Raw genomic sequence first — 21,094 nt, 5'->3', positions numbered from 1 at the left:
AATAAAAACATAACCGAGGCCTTTTCCTTGATAATAGTACTTAGTCCTTGGAGTACATCCTTACATTGACCCCATCTGACCTTTCCTCTTCCACCCCCCCAGTCTCACGGTCAGCAGGAGTCTGGTCCAGCAGCAGGAGGTCAGGAGCTGCTGGGTGCTCTGGAGCTGGCGTCAGAGCAGAGCAGGCTGTGGCCCACGCTCAGCAAGGAGCAGCAGAGTGAGCGCGTGCAGAAGGAGGAGAGCACGGTGTTCAGCCAGGCCATCCACTACGCCAACCGCATGTCCTACCTGCTGCTGCCCCTGGACACCAGCAAGAACCGCCTGCTCAACAGGTCCGGGATAGGGGATGTGGAGAGTGTTAGCAACAGCTACGTCACCAACAGGTACACCAACAGGTGGGGGACGCACACACACACAAAAACACACTCGACAACAGACAGACAAACACACCCAACAGCTTAATCACTAACAGAAACCCTAGACATGTTAAAAACAGCTTGTCAAACGTTGGGCAGCTTTGTAACATCTTACAGTGGAACCAGCAACAAACTTATGCCTAGGGATAAGACTTTAACTTTGAAGTTCAAGCTCATATTGGTCCTTCCTAAGATGCCTTTGTTGTTTTTATTTAGCATTGCTGGCAGCATGGCGGAGAGCTACGACACAGAGAGCGGCTTTGAGGACGCTGAGAGCTCTGACGTGGCCAACTCTGTGGTGCGATTTATCAACCGCTTCGTAGACAAAGTGTGTAACGAGAGTGGGGTGACCAACGAGCACCTCAAGGCACTACACACCATGATACCAGGTAGGAATCTCCATTTTGTGTTTTTGGTGCTCATGTTGTGAACTTTCCTTGACAGATCAGGGTTGTATTCATTAGGCACTAAATGGAAGAAAACGGACTGACGGGGAGGGATTCCCTGAACTTGTCCAATAAGAAACACTTGTTTTAGTTTTCCTTTGCAAAGCGTTTTGCTACTGTGTTCCCTAATGAATATGACCCAGGTTTTCTAGAGTTCAAATTGTGTGTTAGGAGAGAGTTTTAATCAGTTTCTCTCTCTCCCTCCTGTGTTGTTCCACAGACATCGTTCAGATGCACATCGAGACGCTGGATGCAGTCCACAGGGAGAGTAAGCGACTGCCACCGATCCAAAAGGTAACCAATTCCTTATTTTACATTACGCTGGACAAAAGCCACGCAGAGCCCCGCCCCAGGCCAGCCCCGCTCAACCCCCTCTCCACCAATCCCTGCTCAGTGTCACAGTGCCACGCCCACGGCAGGTACGTCTGTCCCAGCGACAGCACCATGTGTGACTCGCACTACTACGCCTGAGCCGTGCATGCTGGGTTGATGTAGTTCCCCTCTCAGAAGCCGGGGTCTCGTTCATTTAGAACTAAAATGGGAGAAAATGTTTTGAAAAGGAGGTACTTCCTAACTTTGTCCAATACGAACAAGAACATGGATTTCCTGTTTCAGTACATTTTCTCCCGTTGGTGCCTACTGAACGTGAACCTGGTAGATGACTACAGCCTGAGCAGTGCATGCTGGGGGTTGTAGTTCTCTATAGCCTGCGTCACTGACTCTTGTGCCTTCAGACAGAAGGGTGCAGTTTGCTCTGGTTGTTCTGTGGAGTTTTCTGCCAGCAGTTGGAGAGGGATAGTAGCTTGGCTCGGCATGTCTGTTGTGTTAATTGCATCTAAGCATTGTCCTAGCATATGCATCAACCAAGAGCTCAGGGATGCCCTGTATCAGATATCAGTCCAATTGGATCTCACCTTTTGTGCGTTTTCTGTGTTTATCCCATCTTATAATACCTCAGAGAGCGCATCACATTTGACCTGATCCCACCTCCCAGAATGCTCTTTTTTTTCTTCTGCATGAGCGTTCATGTCATATGAATTCCAGTTAAATCCTCTCCCAATGAGCTGGACCCAGGGCATTAGGAGTTGCACAACAGATTATGAAATGGGTTACAAAACGAGTGCCTTAACAAATGTTCTATTATGAGTTGAGCTGCTCTGTTTGGTGTAGTTGCCCCAGCGTAGGCCTCTCCAGCGTCGCTGGGCACAGGAAATTACGTCATGCTCTGAGCCAGATGTTCAATTGGTCTTTAACAGAAACTGGACCTGCCGCTCTTCATACTTTGAATACCTCTATACATCCAAGAATGCTGTGAGATGATTTTGTGAGAAAAAATTGAGAAAATATACAAATGGTTGTAAACATGTTACCTCTTTTGAAGGGGAAAGTCCTAAACCACTCAATTGCAGTTTATATTATACTAGTCTTAAGAGATTTGAATAGTTTCATATCCAACTTGTTTTACTTGTTGAGCATCAGGGATGTCTTTGCCAAGATCCCACCAGCCAATTGAGATTTAGGCAAACCGTTTGTTTTGTAACATTAACAAATCGCAATCAAATGTCTCCATTTTGATATCTCCGTTTTCAAATCGTGTGATACATTTGTGCTTTTGCATGCGATCTGGATTGACATGTGCCATTTGTTGTGGTGAATTTGATTTGAAATATAGAACCACCAATGTAAGGATGGCTTATATATTTGAGTTCTGTTGGACATAAAGCACTAGCAACTGTCTTTCCCCCATCCTTACCTACCTTGTCCCTCTACTCAATCTGCGTACTCTTCTCCTTCCATCAATTATCAACTCTTCTCGTTTCTTTACCCCACATCTGCCTCTTCCTTATCTTCCTCTGCCCTCCCTCTCTCTTCTTGTTCACAATCTCTTCCCCCTTTTCTCTCCTTCACTCCTCCCTCTCTCCGTGCTGCAGCCCAAGCTTCTGAGGCCCATTCTCCTGGCGGGAGAGGAGCTGGTGATGGACGGCATGCGGGTGCACCTGATCTCAGACGGCCGGGAGGAGGCCACGGGGGCCTTGGGGGGTCCACCCCTCCTCCCTGCCGAGGGGGCCATCTTCCTCACCACCTACCGCCTCATCTTCAAGGGCACGCCCAACGACCCGCTGGGTAAGAGGGTGTTGTGAACACAAACATGCACACATGCACGTTAGCAGTAATACACACATGCACACACACTTTCTCTCTAACCCTGAGTGTTGTTGCTGTGCAGTGGGTGAGCAGGTGGTGACTCGGTCGTTCCCCATCGCCTCCCTGACTAAGGAGAAGAGGATCTCTGTCAGTCTGACCATGGACCAGTTCATACAGGAGGGTCTTCAGCTACGCTCCTGCACTTTCCAGGTACACCTCTACCCTCCATCCTGCCACCCTCGTATCCATCACCCTACTGCCTAAACACCAGGCCTTCATAGCTTCTCCTCCCTCAACCCAGCTACCCCCCCCCTCCACACACTCATTCTGCATCGTAACGCTCTCCATTTAAAATTTGACAGAACACTCATTAATTTGTGTTTTTCTGACACTCCTCCTAATACCTCTCTCCTTCTCCTGTAGCTGCTGAAGATAGCGTTTGATGAGGAGGTGGCGTCGGACCTGGCCGAGGTGTTCCGGAAGCACATGCACAAGCTCCGCTACCCACAGCACGTCCAGGGAACCTTCGCCTTCACCGTGGGCCAGAGCGGCAAGACGTTGGTCGAACACAAGACCAAGGACAAGAACCAGTCAATAAAGTAAGACAAGACCGATATAACGCACACGCACGTCAACCACAAGAACCAAAACAACACTAAAAGGAAACAGGAAGAGCATACACACGCCAAACACATTTCAACACACATCAGCATTGTATAAAACGTCAGTACCGCTCCAGTTTTATCGTCAGTCAGCAGAGTAATGAGAAAGTGTAAATCTGTAAGACGTTTCACACCTCTCACATCCTCCAGGTCAAGTACAGAACATCCATTTAAAAAGCTCTTACTCACTAAAGGATGTGGGTCACAGATGACACCCCAGCACTGTAATGTGAGCTGAATATACGACCTGCCCCAAGCAGCAGCCTCTGGAGATATAGTAGTCCACATTATTGCCCTACATTTCATAGCTGTCCTGACAGTTTAAAGAATATATTAAAACCTTGGGCATTTTTATCTGACGTTCTCTGATTTAAAGTCAGTGTTTGGTGTGATGTATTAATAAAACAGGATTTATAGACTTTTTTGCTTGCGAGTGTAAGTGCTTCAGTGAGTGTGAACCCTTGTTCTTGTGTAACCACCAATGGGCCATATAGCATGCAGATTGTTTAGTTCTGCTTGCTGCACACGGACTTATTCCAGGCAGGGTCAGTACAGAGGAATGCAACTTCACATCCTACACTCTATTCTATCCACTGTCACTGCCAGTAGACCCCCAGAGTTCCCTTTTACTTTATCATCCCCCACTCTCTCCATTTCTCCCTCTCTCTCTGTCGCTCTCTCACTCTGTCTGTGTGTATTTCTCCCCCCTGTCACTCCTTCCTTTTTTCTCTCTCATGTGGGGTATGAAAAGAGTATGAGCTCTCTGAGAGCTGGCTTCTATCTGTTGAATAATGCAGCAGTGGAAACAGTGACTGCTCCTCCGTGTTTGTCCCTGGTGTTTCCATCTCCTCCCGAGTCGTCACGCCACTAAAAGACTCCATTCATTCACTGATATTAACCTCACGACAATGCGGGCCCAACCCCCCCTGCAGCAGTGAGCAAGCTCAACTAGCAGTCTTTTAATGTGTTCATTAGCTTTAATTATGCATACAGACTACCGCCGAGTCTGCATTAGGGATGTGCCTTGGATTTAATTGACCGGTTATTTAAACTTCTAAGTACCACTCAGTGCTTTTGTACCTTTAAATTTATAACCAGGGTTGTATTCACTTGACATGAAATGGAAGCAAACGGGCCAAAACAGGGAGGTACAATATAAAATTGTTCAATAAGAAACACTTGTTTTCATTTTCCGTTGCAAAGTGTTTTGCTATGGTGTGCCCAAATGAATATGGAAGTAGACGTCATTAAGTTTTGCTTTAACTGCAGTTAACTATGTTGTGAACCCTTTTTTATGTCTCTCTCGCCTCTCACTTCCTCACCCCTCCACCCTTCCTAAGAACACTTTCCAAAAACCTGGTGAAGAGTGCGAAGAGGACGATCGGTCGACAGTATGTGACCCGGAAGAAGTACTCACCTCCCACCTGGGAGAACAGGAGCAGCCTGCAGTCAGAGCTGGACGAGGATGAGATCTCCGGTAGGACATGGTGTTGACAACTCAAGCAGCAACGTCAAGGTTTAGGGCGGCATTTTGACTTAAGATCCACGCACTCCCATTGACATAAATACATGTCTTATGTAAAAGTCTTGAGTTGCTGTTGAATGGTCTCTACAGTGTTTGATCTGAGGTAGTAGGCCAGTGTACACTGTCTGACTGTCTGTGTGTCTGCTACAGTCTCAGAGGAGTTGGACCAGGGCTCCCTCACCCTGTCTTCCACCATCCGCTCCTCGGACAGACAGACCATGAGCAACGTGGTGGAGCGCGCCTGTTGCCGTGACTATCAGCGGCTAGGACTGGGCACGCTCAGTAACAGCCTGACGCGCTCCAAGAACGAGCCCTTCCGCATTTCCACCGTCAACCGCATGTACACCGTCTGCAGGAGGTAAGTTCACGGTCCAACCGCAGATAGAATATGTTTTTATGACGGGTTCACGATCAAATCTCATGTGGGACTCCCTAAAAACACACCACTTCGACACTCTTCGTTTTACATTTATATAAATAAACATTCAGTCATTTTACTTTGATGTGACTTGATATGCAGAGTGGGCCAATGAGCAAACTATATTTTAACACATGACATTATCTTGTGGTCATGACATTCTCCAGTGACATGAACAGAATGTCATCTCAACCCTAACTCGCTCTGCTCTGCTCTCTCTCTCTCTCTCTCTCTCTGTGTTACCAGTTACCCCGGCCTGTTGATCGTGCCCCAGAGCATCCCAGACTCCACCATCCAGCGCATCTCCCGCTGTTACAGACAGAACCGTTTCCCTGTGGTGTGCTGGAGGAACTCTCGTACCAAGGCTGTGCTGCTGCGCTCTGCAGGCCTCCATGCTAAGGGAGTGGTGGGCTTCTTCAAGTCCCCCAATGCCCCAAGTGCCGGTACGACACACACTAAAAGTTAGTTAGATGGTGTCTTTAAGGGAATGACTGGGGATGTTGGGCTTTGTTTAGGAATAATAAAACACGCCAAACCACCTATATCAGTAGCAATGTTATGTGAAAGTATAAGAATGTGATCGAGAAAGTCTCAACTCATCAGAAACAATGAGCAAATAGACCAACACTTTAGATGCATAGAAATGCACAATGCACAGCTCATGCCCCTTACAGCTTGAGCAGCATTTTTTAGTCTTCAGCATTTTATACCCAGCATGCAAAGCTGCAAAAACCAGTGGTGATTGACAGTTGTGATCCTTCCCCAGGCCCCTCCCAGGCCGACTCGACCAGCCTGGAGCAGGAGAAGTACATGCAGGCGATCATCAGCTCCATGCCCTCCTACTGTGAGCCCAGTGGCAGGAACACACTTGGCGGCTTCACCTCCACTCACATGAGCACCTCAGGTAGGACACACACACACATCAGGGTTTCTGTTAGCCTGCTAAAATCCAGCTTTTGGCCCAATTTTTAAAAATGAAAATCCAATAAAATTGACACTGGCCAATTGTCCCCCAAGAAATAAAATAATCCCATTTCAAAATAATGCTTTTTAGCCTATTCATAGCTGGAAATACCAGTCGATGGAAATACATTTGACCGGTCATGCTTATCGGTCTATAGTTTAATTTGCATAATTTAGTGGAATTAAATTGACTTGTGTGTATTTTCGTTAATCGATATGATTCTTATTTATCACACACACTTTTTGGGGGGGAAATCTGTAAAATGGTGCGAGAGCTGCTGCTACAGCTCCTGTTGCTGCTGGTGTGAAATGTGCTTTTATAAGCCCAATCAATGCACAACAATTCTAAATACGTTCGCGTGTTAACAGTCACCATTAAAAAAAGCTACTTTATTTCTCAACTGGTAATTGAAGCACCATTCAAGTGCTTAGGCAACGGTAGGCATGATTCAGCAGGTCACACACCACTTTAGAATGTGAGATGGAGATGGAATACATTTTGAAAACATATATACTTAATTGTGTGAAACCTTAACGTTTTACTTCATATTATGAGGCACGTCTTACCTTGCTTCAATGTAGCTGAGCCAAAATCTGTTTCTATAAACGTGGAGGCATTTATTTTCTAAAGATTTCCATATGCCAATGAAACAAGTAGCCAAATGTTCCATTTTTTAAAAATTGGTTTTCAAATCAACTGTCTTTCATTGTCCAGTAGCCAAAAACACAATCCTAATCATATTAGCCGTCCATGCTAGTTGTTGCATCTTTAGATCTCCGATCTTTCTACATTTCTAATGGATGTTTTCATCTCACATGAATCCGCTTGCATGTGCAGTGTGCTTTTGACAACGGTGTTTTCCCGCTAATTGCATTATGGAACTAACATTAGCGTGTAGCCTATAACTGCCGCGTGCACATTGCGGCGCTTATGATGTGATTAAATGATAGTTTATCAACATTTTAAGCTAAATGTTCTGATCTGTGCATGAGCCTCAATGCTTTTTAAACAAATGTTGATGTACTGGTTATATGAATTTGGAATCTATCGTTCCCCAAATGTCCCAGAGTCTGTTTGGAATAGGCTATTTACTTCTGGCACAGAACGACAAGCTGACCCAATAGAATAGCTCAACTTTTCTAACTTTTCCTGCTCGTTACTGGTCTTTGCTGAGGAAAAGTAAATGTGGACAGTTATTCTAACATCTTCAAAGTGCGCTTCGGAATTCGGAAGGACGTGAGCCGTTGCATCCTCGAGTTGCATGTGCTGTTAAGTGCATTATCGTAATCTGAATGTGATTTCAGTCATTCTGAGCACTGTGGGTGGACGCCCTAATCAGGTTACACACCCAATGCATATAGGTCTGGTAAATTTAAAATGCTGTCGATCAAATGTCCAGCTCCACATTTTCCCATCGGAAACCCTGAAACACACACACACTCTTAAGCCAGAGTTTGTGACCCTTTGCCTGTGTCTATAACCAGACTCGTCAGATAAGCTGAGGCAGCCTAAGATCGGAGCTCTGATGAAACAGGTGATGGGAGGCAAGGAGGACGTACCTGGAACCTTCAGCCGCGGAGGTGAGATTGTGGTTTTACTGTGTATGTGGTGTGTTACTTTCGTCAATTAGTTCACAGAAACTTCCTTTGCAAGGAATGCCTTATATTTCTAGGTTTGGTTTGGGATTGTATTGTGGCTTGCCCTACAAGTACCTGCCAAGGAACATTCACTGGAACTAACCCAAAAGAGGAATGGTGGTTGTTACCTTAATAATAACCAATCTCCATAGTGTATCCATATTTGGGCCTGTGTGTGTGTGTGTGTATGACTGTGTGAAACCTTCTCCCCCTATGGTGTTGGTTAACGGGCATCATCTCTGTGTCATTTGACCTCAGCTCTGGGTCAAAGGGCGAGGGTCATCTCCCTCTCTCAGCCCAGAGTTTCAGGCAAGGCCAGAAACCCCCCTGGAGGTACAGTATGCACCGACCCCTGGCTCCCTGTCTCCCCAATCTAACCAATCAGGACTCTTAACAGTGACGTCAGTCTGTCTGCGTTGGCTGGCGTCCCCGCCAGTCGGTCCCTCTTTCCCTGTGATGTCCTAGTGTGTCTCTCTCGCTCTCCTTCTCGCTCTCAGGACTAACTTTTTGTTGTCCAATCTCTTCTTCTTTCAAGGCATCTGTTTGCATGCTTTTCTAGTGGGCCGTCGACTCTACACACACTGCTGCAGATCGTCCTGTTTGTCCATGTTTCTGTTCTGTGTTTGATTACTACTGTGTGCTGTGAGTGGTCTGATGACTCATGTTTTCCCAGCGTTGTTTGGTTTGGAGCATCATTTTCACATATAGCCTATTTAGCGTAATAGATCAATCTTACTATAGTTGTTCAATTATTTATACCTTGGGGTACTTTTTTATCAGCATGGCTTTCAGTTAGTCTAGTGGAATAGAGTACAATGAATGTATGTGCCACTGCCACTGCATAAATGGCTTGTGTGTGTTGATAATGGCAAACTTGGAGAGTGCATACTGTATCTGTGTGTGATAACCCCCTCTATAACCTCTCCCTGTGTGTGTGTGCTCTAGGGAAGTGGGGCAGTATCCGGGGTAGTGGGCGTCTGAGTGCCTACAACCCAGAAGTGGGGAACAGGCTGTCCAGTAAGGAGTCTCCCCAGCCCAACGGGGGCCCCAGCGAGGCCCTGTTCCTCCGACAGCAGAGGGCCTACCTCTACATCATCGGAGACAAGACACAGCTCAAAGTAACTGCCAATACACAATACTACACTAGACTGTCTACTTATTTAATATTGATTGACTCAATATCCCAGAAGTCTTTGGAGGTCTTGGTGTCATTGAACTTTCAATCAAATCAAATGTATTTTTAAAGTCCTTCTTACATCAGCTGATATCTCAAAGTGCTGTACAGAAACCCAACTTAAAACCCCAAACAGCAAGCAATGCAGGTGTAGAAGCACGGTGGCTAGGAAAAACTCCCTAGAAAGGCCAGAACCTAGGAAGAAACCTAGAGGAACCAGGCTATGAGGGGTGGCCAGTCCTCTTCTGGCTGTGCCAGGTGGAGATTATAACAGAACATGGCCAAGATTTTCATAGATGACCAGCAGGGTCAAATAATAATAATCACAGTGGTTGTCGATGGTGCAGCAGGTCAGCACCTCAGGAGTAAATGTCAGTTGGCTTTTCATAGCCGATCATTAAGAGTATCTCTACTGCTCCTGCTGTCTCTAGAGAGTTGAAAACACCAGGTCTGGAACAGATAGCACGTCTGGTGAACAGGTCAGGGTTCCATACCCGCAGGCAGAACAGTTGAAACTGGAGCAGCAGCACGGCCAGGTGGACTGGTGACAGCAAGGAGTCATCAGGCCAGGTAGTCCTGAGGCATGGTCCTAGGGCTCAGGTCCTCCGAGAGAGAGGGAGAGAATTAGAGAGAATACTTAAATTCACACAGGACACAGGATAAGACAGGATAAATACTCCAGATATAACAGACTGACCCTAGTCCCCTGACACATAAACTACTGCAGTATAAATACTGGAGACTGAGACAGGAGGGGTCAGGAGACACCGTGGCCCCATCCGACGATACCCCCGGGCAGGGCCAAACAGGCAGGATAAACCCCACCCACTTTGCCAAAGCACAGCCCCCACACCACTAGAGGGATATCTTCAACCACCAACTTACCATCCTGAGACGAGGCCGAGTATAGCCCACAAAGATCTTCGCCACGGCACAACCCAGGGGGGGCGCCAACCCGGACAGGAAGATCACGTCAGTGACTCAACCCACTCAAGTGACGCACCCCTCCTAGGGACGGCATGGAAGAGCACCAATAGGGTTAGAGGCAGAGAATCCCAGTGGAGAGAGGGGAACTGGCCAGGCAGAGACAGCAAGGGCGGTTCGTTGCTCCAGTGCCTTTCCGTTCACCTTCACACTCCTGGGCCAGACTACACTCAATCATATGACCCACTGAAGATATGAGTCTTCAGTAAAGACTTAAAGGTTGAGACCGAGTCTGCGTCTCCCACATGTGTAGGCAGACCATTCCATAAAAATGGAGCTCTATTGGGGAAAGCCCTGCCTCCAGCTGTTTGTTTAGAAATTCTAGGGACAGTAAGGAGGCCTGCGTGTTGTGACCGTAGCGTACGTGTAGGTATGTACGGCAGGACCAAATCGGAAAGATGGGTAGGAGCAAGCCCATGTAATGCTTTGTAGGTTAGCAGTAAACCTTGAAATCAGCCCTTGCAGAGAGGCTAGCACTGGAGTAATATGATCAAATTATTTGGTTCTAGTCAAGATTCTAGCAGCCGTGTTTAGCACTAACGGAAGTTTATTTAGTGCTTTATCCGGGTAGCCGGAAAGTAGAGCATTGCAGTAGTCTAACCTAGACGTGACAAAAGTATGGATTCATTTTTCTGCGTCGTTTTTGGACAGAACGTTTCTGATTTCTGTAATGTTAGTTAGATGGGAAAAAAGCTGTCCCTTGAAACAGTCTTGATATGTTTGTCAAAAGAGAGATCAGGGTCCAGAGTAACGCAGAGGTCCTTCAAATGAAGATCTCTTTGTTTCTTGGGACCTAGAACAAGCATCTCTGTTTTGTCCGAGTTTAAAAGTAGAACATTTGCAGCCAGCCACTTCCTTATGTCTGAAACACAGGCTTCCAGCGAGGGCAATTTTGGGGCTTCACCATGTTTCATCGAAATGTACATCCGCATAGCAGTGAAAGTTGACATTATGTTTCCGAATGACATCACCAAGAGGTAAAATATATAGTGAAAACATTAGTGGTCCTAAAACGGAACCTTGAGGAACACTGAAATTTACAGTTGATTTGTCAGAGGACAAACCATCCACAGAGAAACTGATATCTTTCAGACAGATAAGATCTAAACCAGTCCAGAACTTGTCCATGTAGACCAATTTGGGTTTCCAATCTCTCCAAAAGAATGTGGTGATCGATGTTATCAAAAGCAGCACTAAGGTCTAGGAGCACGAGGACAGATGCAGATCCTCGGTCTGACGCCATTAAAAGGTCATTTACCACCTTCACAAGTGCAGTCTCAGTGCTATGATGGGGTCTAAAACCAGACTGAAGAATTTCGTATACATTGTTTGTCTTCAGGACAAACCTTGAACCCTGTTTGTCCCATGTCATCAGGGTGGGAAGCAGGACTCGTTCCAGCAGTGGGAGGTGGTGCCCATCGAGGTGTGTGACGTGCGTCAGGTGAAGAACAGCTTTAAGAAGTTGATGAAGGCCTGTGTTCCCAGCTCAGCCACCTCTGAACCCAGCATGACTTTCCACCGCTGCCTGGAAGAGTCCGAATGGATGTGCCTGGTAATGCTCTCATTCATTCAGTGTGTGTGGGTGTTAGCGTGTGCAACTGTAAAAGTGTATGTATTGTGCAATAGAGAGACCTATGGATGCATTTTGTTTTTGTATGTTTATCCTGACTCTGCATAAGGTAATGTGTGTATGATTTGTGTGCTAATCATGACGTGTGTGTCCAGCTCCACAGAGTTCTGCAGGTGTCTGTCCTGGTGGTAGAGTTGTTAGACACGGGCTCGTCAGTCATGGTCAGTCTGGAGGACGGCTGGGACGTCACTACTCAGGTATAACACATGTACTCACTAAACATACTCACAATGCAAACACACACCTCTCACAGCTACTGTAGGTCAACTTGTACATACATGTGATGCATCGTCTCTCCATGGTCTCAACCCTGTCTCTGCCTGTGCTATGGATCTGTCTCCTCATTCCGCTGTTTAGGTAACCTGTAAATTACAATCATCCTGTCTATCTGACTGTCACACTGATTCTCGGTCTCTCTCTAGGTGGTGTCTCTGGTCCAGCTTCTGTCAGACCCGTACTACCGGACCTTCGATGGCTTCCGCCTGCTGGTGGAGAAGGAGTGGCTGTCGTTTGGCCACAGGTTCAGTCATCGCGGCGCCCAGACCCTGGCCAGCCAGAGCAGCGGCTTCACACCTGTGTTCCTGCAGTTTCTTGACTGCGTGCACCAGGTATGTACGTGTGGGGGTGGGTTTTATGAGTGCAGGTGTGACAGTAAAGTGTGTGTGTGTTTGTCTAACTGGGTGTTTACATGTCAGCTACTTTACCCATATCACCTGTCTGAGTAAACATGTGCGTGTGTTTACCTGAGTGTGACAGTGAATTTCTTTTTTTCCCCAGCCAGTGATGTGGACTCGCATGTATGATGCGTCTCTGGCAGAGGGTTTCAATAGTCCTGTCTGTATTTATGATCCCAGCTTCACAATGGCTTGCTCTATTTAACCCCCTGTTACTGTCAGTAGTGTTATTATTACACACACAGGGAAATGCACTGTGTGTACAAAACATTGGGAACACCTTCCTAATATTGAGTTGCTTGCCGTTTTGCACTCAGAACAGCATCAATTTAACAGGTGACACCAATAAGGGATCGTAGCTTTCACCTGGTCAGTCATGGAAAGAGCAGGTGTTCCTAATATTTTGTACACTCAGTGTATATGGGTTGTCATTCTTATGAGTGCCTTTATATATTTCAATATTTTACAAATACGTGAACTCTCTTTTTAATATGGTGAATTCATTCAAAGGAAACTTCTAATAGTCAAATCATGGAGTAAAAGCCGATGAGCTGGTTCTACTCTTTTTGGCCATTTTCTGGTGTTTTGTGGTAACTGAGTGGGTCGAGCAGAACACGTCAACCCTGTTACCCATACAAAGACGGGCTAGAAATGTTTAAACAATTTATTGGTGAAGCTTGCATTGTTGCCCCTCCCTGTTTCACACAACAATCTTCCATTTCCCCTGTCACAAGGGGATTTATAGATGATTCAAGATTTACTATTGTCATTTCTTTAGTTAACCTCTTGAGATGGGGATTTATATATTTTTTTGTTTGTTGAGTTGAACATGTGCTCTATATAACAATGTTAAAATTAGGTGAAATAAAAACGTTTTTCCCCCCCCACTAAGTTACACTACTCAAAAGGCACCTAATTGTTAGAATGACCCATATCTCACTAGGATCCTTTGTCTCTCTCTGCCTATGACCCATATCTCACTAGGATCCTTTGTCTCTCTCTGCCTAGACTGTCCTTAAATAGTCTTATTCATGTAAACTATATTACAATGCTCAGCCAAGAGCTATTAACCTGGATCAAATATTTCCTGAATGTAATCAGATGAGTACGCTATGTCCGACCGTCCTGTTATATGGATGTGCTAGAACAGAGAATTTAAGTTTTAACAGGTCTTCCTACTTTCCCCTTTATCCAAACATTTGTTTGAGAGAGTGCAGGCTGCTGACTCTGTGGCCTTTTCTCATTTGGGCAAAAGTCTGTCCTAAGTGGTCGAGTGGTCCAGGAGCATATCAATTTGAAGGGTAGGCAAATGGAAGAGTTTCCTCCCCTCCTCGAAAGCCACCTTTGATCGAGGATAGTCCTACAGTGCATTCGGAAAGTATTCAGGCCTTCACTTTTTACTTTACTTATTCTAAAGTTGAGGATGTTTTAAAAAATCTATCTACACACAATGCCTCATGATGACAAAGTGAAAACAGGTTTTTAGAAATTTTTGCGAATGTATTAAAAATAAAAAACATACCTTATTTACGTAAGTATTCAGACCCTGGGCCTTCTGAGTGGCGCAGTGCTAGAAGCGTTAGTACAGACCCGGGTTCATTCCCGGTCTGTGCCACAACTGGCCGTGGCCCGGGAATCCCACAGGACGGCACACAATTGGCCCAGCGTCGTTAGGGTAGGGTTTGGCCGGGGGGACTTTACTTGGCTCATCGCACCCTAGCGACTCCTTGTGGAGGCTGACTGGTTGCCAATTTAACGTGTCTTCTCCGACACATTGGTGCGGCTGGCTTCCGGGTTAAGCTGGCTGGTGTTAAGGAGCGCGGTTAGGCAGGTCATGTTTCGGAGGACGCATGACTCCACCTTCGCCTCTCCCGAGCCCGTTGGAGAGTTGCAGCGATGAGACAAGATTGACATTGGGGGGGGGTAGGAGGAACAAAAAGGGAATCAGGCCCTTGAAATTGAGCTCCGGTGCATCCTGTCATGTCTGGAGGAAACCTGGCACCATCCCCTCGGTGAAGCATGGGTGGCAGCGTTTTTCAGCAGCAGGGAAAGGCGGACTAGTCAGGATTGAGGGAAAGATGAACGGAGCAAAGTACAGAGAGATCCTTGATGAAAACCTGCTCCAGAGCGCTCAGGACCTCAGACTGGGGCCAAGGTTCACATTCCAACAGGACAACAACCCGAAGCAGATAGCCAAGACAACGCAGGAGTGGCTTCGGGACAGGTCTCTCAATGTCCTTGAGTGGCCCAGCCAGAGCTCGGACTTGAACCCAATCGAACATCTGTGGAGAGACCTGAAAATAGCTGAGCAGTGACGCGCCCCATCCAACCTGACAGCTTGAGAGGATCTGCAGAGAAGTATGGAAGAAACTCCCCAAATACAGGTGTGCCAAGCTTGTAGTGTCATACCCAAGAAGACTCAAGCCTGTAATCGCAGCCAACGGTGCTTAAACAAAGTACTAAGTAAAGGGATTGAATACTTATGTAAATGTGGTATTTCAGTTTTTTATTTTTATACATTTGCAAACATTTCTTAAAACCTGTTTTTACTTTGTAGTTATGGGTTATTGTGTGTAGATTGAGAAGCGATTTAATCAATTTTAGAATAAGGCTGTAACTAAATCTGGAAAAAGTCCAGGGGTAGGAATACTTTCCAAATGCATCCTACCTGAGTTCTTCGCGGAAGAGTTCTGAAATCTGCCACACCCCGATTGAATCAGCTTTTGTTTATTCGGAGGAGAAAAGTATATACACGTTTAAAAACAATATGCTACTTCTATCTATAAAATGTCTTGCACAACTAGCTATATTTTGTTTATTCACGTAATTTGCCCGATGACGCGTGAGAGGAGAGCCTAATATCATACAAGCGCATTTTCATCCATGTTCCGTCTCCTCGCCGTTTCTCCTCGATGACCTTTGACCTTTTTCTAAAGGAAGCGAAAGAGGACGCAGGAGCTGCGCAAATCCAATTGAGGAAGGGCCAGTGAATGTTTGATCAAGAAGTTGAGCAGTAAACACAGGAAGGGCAACTGACGTGTTACCTTAAATCCTGTCCCCCTTCAGATCCACCTGCAGTTCCCCATGGAGTTTGAGTTCAGTCAGTACTACCTGAAGTTCCTGGCCTACCACTACGTGTCCAACCGCTTCAGAACTTTCCTGCTCGACTCGGACTACGAACGCATCGAGCTCGGTGAGCCTTTTCTCCGTTCTACAGATAAGGGCAGGAGTTTTACCTTATCAGATGGCCTCCAGATTCAGGTTACATGGTTAGGAGAAACTCCAGACCCCATAGATACTATCTGAATTCTTAGAAGTAGGTTATTTCAGTACACGTTTGGGTATTTGAGTGATTGGGTTCAGTGAGTTGATGAAACTTTTGTCTGTGTTAAGGGGTTCTGTACGAGGAGAAGGGGGAGAAGAAGAACCCGCAGGTGTGTAAATCAGTGTGGGATTACATCGACCGGCTCAACAAGAAAACACCCATCTTCTTCAACTACATGTTCTCACCAGAGGATGAGGAGGTGAGTGAGCCTGGAACACTACTGGGTTACATTAGACTGCCCCCTGGTGGGGAAGTTTACCCTGGCTATCATACATTTTCTAATCAAGTGGAGGTTTGGTTTTACGATCTTAGACTTGACCTAAGATTTACTAGTCGATCTTGAAGTTAGAATTATTACTTTCAATTACATGCACATTTTGTGGTAACAAAAATAAATCCATGTGGTCATTTACTAGCAAACTCCCTCTGTTTTTACTGTTTTCTTTTCCCCAGGTGCTGCGGCCGTACAGCTTCATCTCCAACCTGAAGGTGTGGGACTTCTACACAGAGGAGACGCTGTCTGAGGGCCCGTCTTACGACTGGGAGCTGGTGCAGAGGGGCCGGCAGGAGAGGCTGGCTGAGGAGGTGCCTGACAAACCAGACACCACCACCCCCAAATCCCAGCGACACATCGTCTGGCCCTGCTACGACAGCCGCAGCCGAGTGGTACCCGACGCCATCACCAAACTGCTGCAGGTTAGTGGAGATTACTTACACATTACGTACCATCAGTATATTGCAGTAGTTCCTGTATAACCATAACTTGTTGTATAAATGCTTATAGATGAATCTGACTTGCTCTGTGTATTCTGTCCTAGGACCTGCAGAGTCTGGAGGCTGAGTTGGTGTTGCCACCAGAGAAATGGAAGGACACTTGGGACAAGATCAAGGCCAACCAACGGGCCGAGGCCAAGCTGGAGAACAGGGTGAGAAACGCTGGACAACCAGAAGCTAACCTAGGGTTTCACTGGCTATTAGGATGCCATCCTTCTGACAAACAAACTTAGACACTTACTTAGACTTTTTGGAAAATAACTTATTGTAGATTTATAGTAATGTGTTCTACTGACCTCTTGTGGGAACTATTTATGTTTTATTGAATAGATTAGCCCTCTCTAATCAGAGGGTATCCCCCTGTATTTTCTTGCTCTTGCTCTTCCTCCGTTCTCTCGCTCTTTCAGCCGTCGTTCAACAGCTCCTTGCTGATGTCGTCCAACCTGAGTCACCAGCGGCGGTCTCAGGGGGTGTACCTTCCGGAGAGTGGAGTGGGCTCCTCTATTAACCTGGCCATGGACCGTGAGACCAGCACCACCTCCACCCCTGTGGCCGGGCGCCCCAGCACCAGCACCCTATACAGCCAGTTCCAGAGCACGGAGAGTGAGAACAGGTCTGTACCCATTCCCTTATCACTGCCCCAAAAACACATTACCCCTCATTGTTACAAAAGTGGCTGACTGGGTTTCTTCTACCTTTGGCTCCCAGGAGTTTTGAGGGCATCCTGTTTAAGAAAGGCGCGTTGCTGAAGCCATGGAAACCCCGCTGGTTTGTGCTGGACAAGACCAAACATCAGGTAAGAGGAGGGAGGTGGACCATGATACTGATTGTTACTGTGGTGGTGATGATAATGATCTCTCTCTCTCTCTCTAGCTGAGATACTATGAGAGCAGGCAGGACAAGGAGTGTAAGGGGGTGATTGAGCTGGCAGAGGTGGAGTCCGTCATTCCAGGCACGCCCACCATGGGAGCGCCCAAAAACATAGAGGAGAAAGCATTTTTCGATGTGAGTTACCAGAGCGATATTTTTTATGAGTGTGTATTGTGACATGTTATGATCAGTGAATGCGTTTGCTAAATGACAATCAAGAATGGTCAAACAGTCTTAACCTCTCTCGTTCTCTTTCTACGGCAGCTCAAGACGACCAAAAGAGTGTATAACTTCTGTGCGCAGGACAGCCCCAACGCACAGCTGTGGATGGACAGTATTCAGAGCTGCCTCTCTGATGCCTAGAGAGATGCACGGCTCCACCATAACAGGAACCAATGAGCAGTGCTGAGGCACCCGATGGACATCTCTGCTGGCCAATCACAGGAGTTCCTCTCCAGAAGGAGGAATTGAGACAGATGTGGGAGGGTCCTTTCCACAGTTGAGCGCCGTTCAGTGTCGAACTGATGATGTCATGTTTCAGTGTTGTTATAAAATGAAAATTAAGTAATGACCACTCGCTTTTGTTTCACCGTGTTGCTGGCTGCAGCCTGTCACCTTGGTAGTACAACCACTATTTGCGCTGGATGTCTATGCAAAATGGAGCTAAAAGAAACAAAGCATGATGTAGTTTGTTGTGAGCTTGAAGATGGACAGTTTCTCACCAGACTAATCTAACTGGTGCCTCCAGCATGCAGATGTAGCCAGACCCACCCATCCCTCCACACAACTTAACACTCCAGGGAGGAAGTAATGATGAACTACATTATCCAGCCATGCAGAGGATCCTGTCTGTAGTTAATTGGAGTGTTTCCTTTAAGAACAGAAATCATGGTCACCTGCTAGCTGACGCTGAAGCCTCCCCTGTCACTGCCTGATGTAGCTGAGTCTTACCCGTGAGGAGTTGGACACTCACAGATCCCCTCTCCTCTAAGATGTCTCTTATTCCCTGGACACACCACCAAGGGAGCCCTCTCAACGGTTTATGAAGGATTTCTATTTTTTTACAGCTTATCTGTTTAATTTTTGGGTCACTCAATTGTGTCAGAGATATATCAGTCCTCCTAGTTATCACCCCCAGAGCAGCTGGTGATATTAGCCCTCGTGATCAAACCAGGAGAATGGCAGTTGGAGATTCTAAATCCGCCGGTTCGGGAGTCTGTCTGCAGAACATTATTAGTGTTTACACAAGAAGCTAAAGTTCTTCCTCTATATTTATCAAAAACAAATAACCACTATTACAGTTCAGAATGTTAAGGGATGCTGAAGGAACATGTTTTTGTGAAGATTAATTTATGCACAAAATGATAAACGTTCAAAGGTGATGGATGACTGGTCTGTTTACATGGCAGTGCTGAGACTGGATCTGACTAACATGACAGACTTCCTGGATACGACCCCCCTCCCCCTCTGTTTCTATGGTCAGGTTTAATGTTGGACAAATGGTATCAGTTATACAAGTGCCAGTGGATTTTAACATGTGACACGTATTAGACAGTTGGATTGGAATATGCTCTAAACAAGTAAAAAAAATCCATGTAATACAGTTCTTAACCAGAGGGGGGCGTTAGTGATCAAGGCACTTAGAATAATACATTAGAATTTCCAACAATAATTACAGCCAATTAATAGCGTTTCAAAAGCATGTGTCTGAGCATAAGATATCACTCTCTGTGCTGTTTACCTTACTCAGCCTTTGTTTGGTGGTCTGTGAGTCACAGCTTGGCTTCTGAACAGTAATACTTCAGCGAGTCCCAACTTACTCGCCGCTGCTCCTCTGTCTAAACCAGTGTTTTTAGCTAGAGGCTGGTACATTCTGTTCTTAAACCTGTACATAGGAGTCAATGTCTTGTAGAGAATATGTTTAGCTGGAATTTGTGAGATTGCAATTAAGTCACTTGTTCGTTTTTTTACGCTACAGAGCAGTATCGTTTAGCCCTCATTTTGAGCCCCCAAGTTACGAAAACGGACACATACTCCTCGTTTAACACACACATTGCTGTGTAAAATATGGTTATACTGCTGTCTTGAACAGTAGATTTGTGTCTAATAACTCTTTGTATATACTACTCAGATTTGTATGTAACGTTTATGGTAGTAATTTATTTAACTTTGTGTCCTCGGTAAGAAAAGTTCCTCAATTACCACTTTTTAAAATTAGGAATCCAATGTGCCATTTGTTTTTCTGTGTTAACGTGACTAATGCTACTACTTTTTGGAAAATGTGTTGTATAAGTAAATCCTCAATGTCTTCTTTTTTTACATTGTTGTCCTTCCCCAATATCAATCCCTAAGCAGAGTGGAAATTGGTGTGTTTGTATGAGCAAGAACTAGCCTCCCTAGTTAAGGTGGGTTTTCTGGAATAGAGTTATGGAATCTCATTAAGTTGCTTTGCTGCACAGGTGGGGTGTTAAAATGTCACACCCACCCACCTCACACACTTAAAACCCAGCTCACCCCATTTACTGCAGTCTACTTATCTCTCCTGATTTGGGTAGATTATATCCACAACGTTAATCAGTACAATAACCTTATTTATTTAGTTTTTTTTCTCTAATTAGAAATTTCCTTGAGCTGGGTCTGTCAATCATGTAATATATTTTTTAGAATTAAAACAAAAACACTGTGGGTTTAAACGTCACTGTTTTGGTGTAGGTTTGTCTCTTTCTTCTCTCGAGTCTTTATTTAGTCCAAGATTAACAGATCAGTTGCTTTGGGTGATAATCTCTGATCAGTTATGAAGCTCTCAATTTTAGCACTACATGAGTACAAAGACATAGCACCAGTCTGAAGAATAGAGGGTTATGATCAATCTACTAATTCTGTATCTATGCATGTGCTGGATGGTTGTGTCCAGAGGGGCCCCACCCTGTTGGGAGTAGTTAGTGGGCAGGGATCACCATTCTGAACTCTTTATATAGCCTTCCTGAAGCCACTGTCGTTAGACTTGGCAGGAGAAACATAGACTCGCCAAGTTAGAATCTACTCATTTCACCATTCAACCCTAAACTTAACCAAAGCAAGATAACTGTCGGTGACATACTGATGTTCACAAAATGATGGAGAGATGAGAGTGAGGAAAGCTGATGCTTTCACAAGTAAGTTAAGGATGAATCACAAGCCAAAGCTATGACAATTAACCTGTTAACAAAGCATAATCATTTGTTCCACACTCACACTTTAAATAAGTTGGCATTTTGACTCACCTCCATTCTGGCCACAGTCCCAAATGGAGTGTGTTGGGGGGAACCAAAATCCTTCCCCTCTGCCTGAAGGTAACCATACATGAGAGAAAGGACTATGGTTGTCATCCAGCCAATTGTTGGATCAGTGAAATCTCAAAGGAAGGATGCATTTAAGTACTTTGCTATTCATCTGGACAACGACACACTA

General features: G+C 45.6%; 1 protein-coding gene across 9 annotated transcripts in view; it reads left to right on the top strand.

Moving 5' to 3' along the window:
- Window positions 1-20,342, top strand: part of sbf1 (SET binding factor 1) — an 81,707-nt gene extending 61,365 nt beyond the window's left edge. For 4 of the 9 annotated variants that reach the window (XM_071332582.1, XM_071332580.1, XM_071332578.1 and 1 more), the window contains 24 exons: window positions 103-395; window positions 633-805; window positions 1,083-1,156; window positions 2,794-2,986; window positions 3,090-3,217; window positions 3,431-3,606; window positions 5,010-5,146; window positions 5,345-5,552; window positions 5,859-6,073; window positions 6,379-6,516; window positions 8,061-8,156; window positions 8,472-8,546; window positions 9,159-9,331; window positions 11,747-11,923; window positions 12,097-12,198; window positions 12,424-12,609; window positions 15,742-15,868; window positions 16,069-16,199; window positions 16,454-16,696; window positions 16,819-16,926; window positions 17,182-17,387; window positions 17,483-17,570; window positions 17,648-17,779; window positions 17,909-20,342. In XM_071332582.1, the coding sequence (XP_071188683.1) occupies window positions 103-395; window positions 633-805; window positions 1,083-1,156; window positions 2,794-2,986; window positions 3,090-3,217; window positions 3,431-3,606; window positions 5,010-5,146; window positions 5,345-5,552; window positions 5,859-6,073; window positions 6,379-6,516; window positions 8,061-8,156; window positions 8,472-8,546; window positions 9,159-9,331; window positions 11,747-11,923; window positions 12,097-12,198; window positions 12,424-12,609; window positions 15,742-15,868; window positions 16,069-16,199; window positions 16,454-16,696; window positions 16,819-16,926; window positions 17,182-17,387; window positions 17,483-17,570; window positions 17,648-17,779; window positions 17,909-18,007 (3,678 nt within the window). In that variant the 3' untranslated portion in view covers window positions 18,008-20,342. The remainder of the gene's footprint in view (window positions 1-102; window positions 396-632; window positions 806-1,082; window positions 1,157-2,793; window positions 2,987-3,089; window positions 3,218-3,430; window positions 3,607-5,009; window positions 5,147-5,344; window positions 5,553-5,858; window positions 6,074-6,378; window positions 6,517-8,060; window positions 8,157-8,471; window positions 8,547-9,158; window positions 9,332-11,746; window positions 11,924-12,096; window positions 12,199-12,423; window positions 12,610-15,741; window positions 15,869-16,068; window positions 16,200-16,453; window positions 16,697-16,818; window positions 16,927-17,181; window positions 17,388-17,482; window positions 17,571-17,647; window positions 17,780-17,908) is intronic. The other 5 variants (XM_071332577.1, XM_071332583.1, XM_071332575.1 and 2 more) reach the window with 4 other exon arrangements.
- Window positions 20,343-21,094: the final 752 nt, after the last annotated feature.

The sequence above is a fragment of the Salvelinus alpinus genome, chromosome 11 (genome assembly GCF_045679555.1).
Source record: "Salvelinus alpinus chromosome 11, SLU_Salpinus.1, whole genome shotgun sequence".
NCBI lineage: Eukaryota > Metazoa > Chordata > Actinopteri > Salmoniformes > Salmonidae > Salvelinus > Salvelinus alpinus.
Note: the sequence above shows the minus strand (reverse complement) of the source record. Positions and strands in the feature narration are given on the sequence as shown.